A 9,759-nucleotide genomic window follows, 5' to 3' on the forward strand; every position below is an offset into this window, starting at 1 on the left:
GCACAAGGTATGTCTGAATATCAACTACTGAGAAGTGCGTAGGAAAGGAAGCTTGTAAGAAAGGCATATATTTTTCTTTGTGTGAATCAGGGTCATAGGTTTAACCTACAGTGTTAAAACAAAACCCTACAGTGTTTTAAAAAATATTTAAAAAATACTGTAACACTACATGTCATTCCCTAACACTGAGTAAGTGTAACAGCATCAGCACTAACAAAGTGGTCATTTATGTCAGAATTTGAAACACCCATGGTGTTAGGGACCCATCACTTTTGCTGTGTACTGGGCCGAACTGAGCCAGCCTGTACTGAGATGGCCTGGTTACATTGTTGGAACCAGTTTGGTTCGGGTCAGGATGATAAAGGTGACTTAAAACAAGCAGGGAATGAGAGTATAACTTCATCATTTTATACATTTATTTTTTAATTAATACATGAGGTAGACAAGGCTTCAACCAAAATGAGATGTGGCAAATATCACAAGAAGACTGGAGATAAAAATGATTAGCTTTTAATTGTAAATGAGAGTCACACCTATTGTTCTCTCATATTATTCTGACACTTCTTTACTATTAATCAACATTTCAGTGTCACATCATTTAGCAGGAGAACTCATTTTCACCAGGAGTCCCTGTAGTCCGTAGTTATATGGCACCAGAAATGAATCTGTAAAAAATACCCTGTATTTCTTAACATCCATTAACACGTACAAATGTAATAATAACATCAACAAGTGTTCTTAGTCTGTGAGAGACACCATGTGGCGGTGTGTGTTGGTTTAACACAGTTAACACTTCTGATACAGCGATAACATTCTGACTGAACCCACAGTGCAATTTCCCTTTATCTGATTGAAGTGGGACATTAGTTTATTGAAGCCCCAAAAATGATCATGCTCAATAAAAAATGTATAGATTGAAGCATGTTTACTAGCGCATGCCTCCAGAATCATTGGGTCATGTTCATCAGGGCACTCAATGGAAAACATTTTTAAAAGCTGCAAAAAGTACAACAAAAATAAACCTAACTGGAAAAGTCCAGGTAGGCCCTCAGTTTTTTTCCAAATAGTGCCCAATGAACTAGACCCTGGTCTAGGCCCTTGGCTTATCTAAATGGCCACGCTGTTCTCCACCAAAGCAGGGTCCATGTAGGTGTATGGAATTGGTAGTCCAGAGTTCCTGGCCTTGACGGACTCGCTGAAGACCTTCAGATCCGTCTGGAATTTCTGAATCATCCTGCAGGGTGGTATCTCGTTGAAGTGCTCCTCTGGGTACTGGCCAAGGGTCACCTGCATATGGAGAGTAATTGAAGTTAGCAAAATATTGCTAGTTACTAAATCATTAACATTAAAAAGCACATGTTGTCATGATGTTGCCCTCTTTGGGTACAGCGAGCACCCCTCCCTCTGCACCAGCCCTTTTCTATGCACCATCCCCCTACCCCCCTGTCTTCTACACCGAGGCTGCTGTGGTCAGAGAGAGGTCGTAAATTCCTGGAGGAGATTATCTCCTCATGGCCACAGTATAGTGAGAGAGTAAAGTTTTCATAGAAGAGAACAAAGGAATTTCTTCCTCCTCACAGAACTTGAGGTCCGAACATTTATGTCCTGGAGATGGTATAAAAGATCGGCGAAGAATCCAGCTACGAACTGGTCCTTTTGGTACAATTTTGTGAAACTCATGGGAGACGATACCATAAAGGGCTATTACCATAAAGCTGTTTATATAATAACCTTTATATAATAAACTCAGATATGAGGTTTACATCTAATTGTTGTATAAGATGAATGAGTGAGGATGATACTGTTTGTAAAATTATGTAATGTGATTTTGGACTGTTTAATGAAGGAAACTCCACTTTCCTTTTGAGTTTAACTAAATCAGAGGACCGCCCATGAGCACAGTTAGGACCTGGCGTCATGAGACAGCTTTTTTCTGCTCTCCCGAATAAAAGCCCCACCTTGATAATTTCTCAACAGACCATGTTTCTCTCAATTACGAGAGGACAAAGGTTGCAGACCAGCTTACCTCGATAACGAGAGGGCCAAGGTTTGAGACCACACTGCTGAATCTTTTAACCATCCCACGTGGTTAAACTCTTAGACTATCGATACCGACAGAATAAGAACAAGTCTTTGATATTAATTACTAGTCTGCAGCTAGGAATTCGGTATCATTGAACGCGAAGACCGACGACCGCCGAAACATCTATCCAGAACAACAAATCAAATCAAATCAAATCAAATCAAATCAAACATGAATGAATGTCACTCTGAACGATCCATTCTAAACATGACAGAGAGGGCGGACAGACTCTCCAACAGAAACAAACTTTTCAACAGAGACCCCGATGACACACTGAGCGTAAATATATATATTGATTGTAATTGTTCCTGAATGAGTGAGCGTTCATGTGCAAAGGATTAGCATTTCAATTGTTATAATTATCAACTGTGTGTTGTCTTATCTCAGTCGACCCCCACTTTCCTTTTGTACACCAAGCTGCGATGCCGGTTTATCCCACTAGGGAAACTCCGTTATCATATCCTTGTAACTATCTACTGTTTGTTTATGCATTTCTGTGAATTACTTAGTTAGTAAATAAATGATTTAATTCAATTGAGGTATGGATGACTCATAGTGAAGACTGGGTTCGTGCAGATAGCCAACAATTTACGATGTTTGGAATGAGACGAATGTGAGGTAAAGTAAATAGTTCATTAATTAAGAAGACTAATTGATCAGATATTAAAATATCTGAAAAGTTGTATGAGGAAAATTATAACTTTGTAATCTAAATATTTTCCTTGGTGCCCCGACTTCCTAGTTAATTACAGTTACATGATTAATCAGTTTAATCGCGTATTAAACTTAAATAAGTCTTCAGTCTAATGATGCCATAGATACGACAACGTAAATAGGATATTTTGTAGCTAATTATAGTATTTTGGGCCTAGATGATAATGATAATAGTTCATGAAAGATGTCAGACTCACAAAGTCACTGGATTGCTTGCTAAGGAGCCACATGGTGGACATGCCCTGTGCTGTTGTGCCAACATCTGGGAAGGTCTTCAGCATGGTGCTCTCAGTAGACTGCCCCTTAGTGGTGGGAGGTGGCTGTTGCAGGGAGATGGGGGTGTTGGGCATCCAGCCACCATAGTCATACTGTAACATGAAGAAAAATGACTGATTATTACTGACATCCAATATGGTGGTATTCTGAAATGATATGATAGTGGCAAGGAATTACAGACAAAACCTTGCAACATTTTTACAAATACGTATCTTCCTAAATGGTAGAGGAGGCAGAACACGTCAGTAGTGCTTAGATTTAGATTTATAACACACCTGAAAAGAAGTATGGGCTACGCTACACCCACCTGTCCAGAGTTGACAGCAGAATGCTGGCCTGAGCAGGTGAAGATCACCACGGTGACGAACTTGACGACCTCTGGCACAGTAGAGAAAGACTGAGGGATTCCTGGACAGAATGATAAGAACGGAGAGAGGTGTGTGACGAATGGAGTTATGCCAGTGGAGCTGGGTGGACTGTTACTATAGGACAGTCACGTCCATGGAAGTTGTGAGTTATGCCGGGGACGTTATGGACCAGAAACCAAAAAACATATTGGCAAAAACAAGACATTTCACCATACGTCATTACAACACACCCCCATATTACCCTGAACATCGTCACCTGTGCATTCTTGGGCCAGGAAGCCATGGTCAAAGATATCCTTGATCCAGTTCTGTACCTCCTGGTCTTCCCGGACCTCTGAGTCACTCTTGTAATAGAAACGAATCACTTCCTCTACAAACCTATACGGAAGGCGACAACGGAAGAATGAAGGAAGAAGATATCAAATCTATGTAGAGCTATGCTTTCACTGTAGATTCTACCAGCGGATGATACTGTACTACCACCATGTAGGTCTGCTCTACTGCTCTGTCGTAGCCTACCTGTGGATGATGTCCCACAGCTTGAGTCCATCATCCCTGTAGTAGTTGTTGGGGACTGACTCCAGACCTCGTGCAGTGATGTCTTCCGGCATACAGAGGGAGCTGTAGGTCAATGAGGCCACAGATCTCCTCAGGATCTCATTCATCGCCTCTCCGCCCGAAGCAGCAATCTACAACGTCACTTAAAGTTACTTGATTACATAATTCTGTAACATTATAATGTACTTTAACTAAGCTGCAATATTACACTGGTTCTATGAGAGATAGTGAACCTACCAGCAAGTATGTTGACCAGGAGGGCCAAATGACAATACTTGGGGGTACTGTAGGTTCACTAAAAGAAATAGAACCGCATGTACGCTGACTCTGACACAACTTCCATGGATGTGTGATTCCTAATATGGACACCACACACTTCTATGGAAACAGTCCACTCAGTAGCCTACCTGAGGGAAAACTCCTTCATCAGCTATTAGAAATGCCCGGGCCAAGAGGTTGATCTGGAGGGTGTAGCGGGTGTGTGGAATCAGAAGCTAAAGCAGTAAACCAGGGTGGAGAAAAGGATGGATGGTCAACAATCTCAAGAGAGAAACCGTCATTAGTAAGGTGTATTATACTTTCATGTGTCATTATCCTCTGTCATGGTCCAAACACACCAAGACAGTCGGGAAGAGGGCACGACAATGCCTATTCCTCCACAGGAGACCGAAGAGATTTGCCATGGGTCCTCAGATCATCAAAAGGTTCTACAGCTGCACCATTAAGAGCATCCTGACCAGTTGCATCACCGCCTGGTATGGCAACTGCTCGGCATCCGACTATAAGGCGCTACAGAGGGTAGTGTATATGGGCCAGTGCATCACTGGGGCTAAGCTTCCTGCCATCCAGGACCTCTATACTAGGCAGTGCCAGAGGAAGGCCCCAAAATTTGTCAAAGACTCGAGTCACCCAAGTCATAGACTGCTCTCTCTGCTACCGCACGGCAAGCGGTACTGGAGCGCCAAGTCTAGGTCCAAAGTGCTCATTAACAGCTTCTACCCACAAGCAATAAGATTGCTGAACAATCAATTAAATGGCCACTATTTATATTGACCTCACCCCTCACTTTACCACTGCCAACATGTACAAATTCCTCAATTACCGCGAGTAACGTGTATTCCCGCACATTGACTCGGTACCGGAACCACCTATATATAGCCTCGTTATTGTTATTTTATTGTGTTATTTTTTTGTACTTTAGGTGATTTAGTCAATATTTTCTTAACTCTATTTACTTAAAACTGCATTGTTGATAAGTAAGCATTTCACGGTATGGTCTACAGCTGTTATATTCGGTGCATGTGATCCTTGGAGCACTATACTTTTCAACTGGACATGCTATGCTATATTATGTTATGCTTTTTTATATTATGCTATGCTATATTATGTTATGTTATTCAATGCTATGTTATGCTAAGCTATATTATATTATGTTATGCTATGCTATATTATGTTATGCTATACTATGTTACGCTATATTATGCTATGCTATGCTATATTATGTTATGCAATGCTATGTTATGCTCAGTGGAGGCTGCTGAGGGGAGGACAGCTCATAATAATGGCTGGAATGGAGTGAATGGAAGCCATGTGTTTGATAACATTCCACTCCAGCCATTACCACGAGCCCGTCCTCCCCAATTAGGGTGCCACCAACCTCCTGGGTTTATGCTATGTTATGCTATGCTGTGCTGTGTTATGTACCTTGTAGAGGGGGTGCACCATGGGCATGTTGCGCAGCAGTGCTACAGCGAACACCTCAGCAAGGAGGTGAGTGCGCAGCAGGTGGACGTTGAGCTGGTGCTCTTGAAAGTCAGCGCTCCTCACAAAGATCTTGGCCAGGAGCCAGTCATACTCAGAGTCAGTAGGAAGGAAGATTGGGTTGTCTTTTGCAGGCTTCTGCTTCAGCTGTGGAGAGAGAGAGTGTTCGGTACCTCATAGATGGCTACCAACAACATTATCCCTGTTTAATGGAAAAATACAAATAATAACAATAGCGGATTCCTTTTCGGTGCTACATAGAACCCTTTTTGAAGGTTCTGTAAATAACCATGAACTTAAGGTTATAAATGGAACGTTTATGGTGCTATAAAGAACCCTTTCCTAAAGTTCTATAAATAACTATAAAAAATGGTTCTACATAGCACCAAAAAGGGTTCTGCTCTCGTTACAACTCTTTTTGGTTTAGGGCTTGACATTCACTTTTTTAGCCACTTGTCCTTAGGACAAGTAGGAAACATTTTTACCAAAAGCTCAAGACACACAAAAATGGTCTGTAACACCATTTGTACATCATCGTATGATGCAAGGAACCACTTTGCAAAATGAAATGCATTACTAGATTTTTTTAACCATAGAGAATCAGACAAACATGGAGGCTACACTGCCTATTAGCTTCATCGCATATTCAATCAGTCTCAAAATACAACACTACCCCTTTAAGGCTCTCCTGGAGGATGGTTGGACACCCTTGATAGTATATAAAATGTTGCAACATTACAATTACAACCAAAGAGCCTACTTGTTATGTCTTTATAATTAAGGGCTTCCCGTCATCACTGGGATGATACAAAATATGTCTACGGTTCTACAGATTCAAAATGCATACAACCACTGCACATGAAAAATGTAAAAATGCAATAGGCTGACACAACAGATCAGACCGTTTAGTTTAAAATGTTGATACATTTGTTTAAAAAAGGGTTTTATTCATATTATAAGCTCAACAATGTGCACATGGCTTTAGGCTAATGTTAGTGGCATTGTTGAATTCGAATTCATAATAGCAAGCTAGGACTGATGGTTTGTTTGGCTAAACTAGCTACTAACTATTTTTGGTTACCCAGGCAACGAGTGTCGCATCTAGTAAACTTGCTATTTATTTCAGTGGATGTTGAACTCATTTATCCCTGCCAAATGAACACATTTCTAGCAGTAAATGTGCTAAATTATAGCCATGTTATAAAAGGGATAATCAACTCGGGGCTGTAACGGTTGTCGTCTTCCTCTTCTGAGGAGGAGTAAGAAATATCGGACCAATATGCAGCGTGGTAAGTGTTCATCATATTTAGTCCACTGAACACAGAAAACAAGCGAATAAAGGACCATACCAGGCCTAAACATAGAAACACAACACCTAGACATACAACATAGAATACCCACCCACATCACACCCTGACCAACATACAAAGCAATCTACGGTCAGGGCGTGACAAGGGCTCTATGCGTACTCTGGAAAATAATGTAACTCTGTGGAAGGTTAGTTCCACTCTGCTAGCGCGTTGTCATTAATTAATTATTTTCTCATTATTTTCTCATTATTAATTATTTTCCAGAGAACACATAGTCGTTGATTATCCCTTACACATTTCACAAGACACTTTCACTAGCTATAGTCATATTTAACATGTAATAACACTATAACACAAAGATAAACTGGAATGACACTCTCACTCAAAAAGAGCCTTGAGCAAACCACAACCCAAAATAATTATGATCTGCCCCCCCCACACACACACACACACACACATTTGAATTACCAAAAAAGAGGAAAGAACCCTTTTCTGAACTCCAAAGAAGCATTGAAGGACTCAAAGGTTTCACATAAAACCATCACCCTTCCCAAAGGACCTTTGATGAACCATATGTTCTAAGTGTGTAATGCATTAATTCAAAGCATTTGAAGACAATATCAAACATATTTTCTTTGGGCGCTGTCAGATACAGTGGAGGCTGGTGGAGGGAAACATGGGGAGGACGGGCTAGTTGTAATGTTTGGAACGTAAAGAAGGGAGCGGTAGTAATGAGCCCGTACTCTCCATTTCTATCTCCACCAGCCTCCACGGGTAAGTGGGCTCTCTAAAGGAGATTGAAACATGATGGGTTTACAGACTCTCTCACTTGTAATGGTCTCCGTGATTGTATTCTTCACTTCAAAGTTAGTTAGGGCAACCTTACCTGGATGGCGATGGGAACCAGCTTGTCATCAGGGGTTCTGTAGAGCAGAACCAGAGGAGCCGCCATGTACTGTTTTTTCGTATGGATCACGTTTGCCTTTAATCCATCCAGGTTCTTGTAGTCAAGCAGGAATATGTTGCCGCTCTGTTTGGGATTGGATGACATGGGAGAATAAATCCAACAGTTATAATGCAGGTTGTATTACAGGATTACAGTCCACTTTCTTGATATTTTGGAATGGGACAGATATTGTAGCTCTGTGTTTTACTAGGATTATCCCAAAAAACATCCAATAAAGTTATTTTTGCGATTACTTTCTTGGATTTTAGGGTCACCATCCGCCCACAAAAACATCAAAGAAAGGAATATTGGGATGTTTTTCATTTTTTCAGTGACCAGGTTTCATCCAACATTTTTGATGTACATGTCAGATAGAAAATGTCACGACAGGTCTGAAGGAAACAGAATGTTTGTCTGTAAACCCTCAGCATGTCAACAAAACAAAATATGCTAGACAAGGTGGGATATTTTTGTGTCTGTATAATGTATTATGCGAGAAATGGTGGTGGAATGGCACTTTTATGTGCAAAAATTGGATATAATAACCATCATATCTAAGTAAACTTGGAGTCACATGACATGTTGTGTGGTCCTCTCACTACGACTCAGGAAAACATGCAGTTCATTAGATGAAATAAGTTATGATGAACTTCACAGGGTGGTGAAAGTGCACAGTGATTGTCACGAGTCCGACCGAGGGTGTTTCCCCTTCCCGGGCGGGTGGAGCTCGGCGGTCGTCGTCACCGGCCTATTAGCTGCCACTGATTGTTTTTCCTCCCCCTTCTTGTATGTTTAGTGGTAGCACCTGTTTATGTTAATTAGTTTGTCTTTATTAGACGGCCGGCCCGCCTGGTTGTTGTGCGGGATTATTTCATTGTAACCTTCGGCTTTGTTGTAAAGGTACTTGTTAGTGCCTGGTCGTGAATTTTTCTATTGTATTTTTTGATTCCCTGTGTTTTGGGAACGTAACTTTTGTGAGCACCCTGTGGTGCGTTGTTGCTATTAAAAGACGCACAGCATTGAACTCTGTCTCCTGCATTTGACTCCACACCCACGACACCCGGAGCATTACAGAATCCCGCACCAACAAATCGAATGGAGTCAGCAGGAGCAGCAGCCAAACCTCTCCCATCGATGGAGGAACGGGTTCGCCACCACACCACCGTCCTCCATCGGATCGGATCCGCGATGGATAAAGTGAGGGAGAGAATGGACAGATGGGAGAGGAGTGGTCTCCTCTCTCCACCTTCGGCACCCACGGTTCCGGACTCCCCATCTCCCGACTCCAGCACCCTCCATCTGACGCTACCGAGGGCTTATGATGGAGCGGCGGCGGGTTGCCAGGGGTTTTTGCTTCAGCTGGAGCTATACCTGGCCACCATCAGACCCACTCCCTCAGGAGCAGAGAGGGTGAGTGTCCTCAACTCCTGCCTCACGGGTCGTGCTCTGGAGTGGGCAAACGCAGTCTGGAATGGCCCAGACTCAGCGCGGGAGCACTACACAGAGTTTTCCTGCCACTTCCGTGCTGTGTTTGATCACCCTCTAGACGGCCGAGCGGTGGGAGAACGACTATTTCATCTCAGGCAGGAGAGGAGGAGTGCCCAGGATTACGCGCTGGAGTTCCGGACCTTGGCAGCCGTCTCGGTGGAACGACAGGGCCCTTATGGACCACTACAGGTGTAGTCTCCGAGAGGACGTCCGCCGGGAGCTAGCGTGTCGGGACACCACTCTGTCTTTTGAAAA

General features: G+C 42.5%; 1 protein-coding gene across 1 annotated transcript; it reads right to left on the reverse strand.

Moving 5' to 3' along the window:
- Positions 1–398: 398 nt before the first annotated feature.
- Positions 399–8,633, reverse strand: LOC124027072 (hydroperoxide isomerase ALOXE3-like). The gene is made up of 8 exons (XM_046339623.1): positions 7,957–8,633; positions 5,704–5,907; positions 4,407–4,493; positions 3,961–4,130; positions 3,698–3,819; positions 3,381–3,481; positions 2,995–3,165; positions 399–1,287 (listed from the first exon to the last, which is right to left on the reverse strand). Exons 1-8 carry the CDS (start codon positions 8,119–8,121, stop codon positions 1,108–1,110), a joined length of 1,200 nt encoding a protein of 399 aa, XP_046195579.1. The 5' UTR covers positions 8,122–8,633; the 3' UTR covers positions 399–1,107.
- Positions 8,634–9,759: the final 1,126 nt, after the last annotated feature.

The sequence above is a fragment of the Oncorhynchus gorbuscha genome, unplaced genomic scaffold (genome assembly GCF_021184085.1).
Source record: "Oncorhynchus gorbuscha isolate QuinsamMale2020 ecotype Even-year unplaced genomic scaffold, OgorEven_v1.0 Un_scaffold_2929, whole genome shotgun sequence".
Classification (NCBI taxonomy): Eukaryota; Metazoa; Chordata; class Actinopteri; order Salmoniformes; family Salmonidae; genus Oncorhynchus; species Oncorhynchus gorbuscha.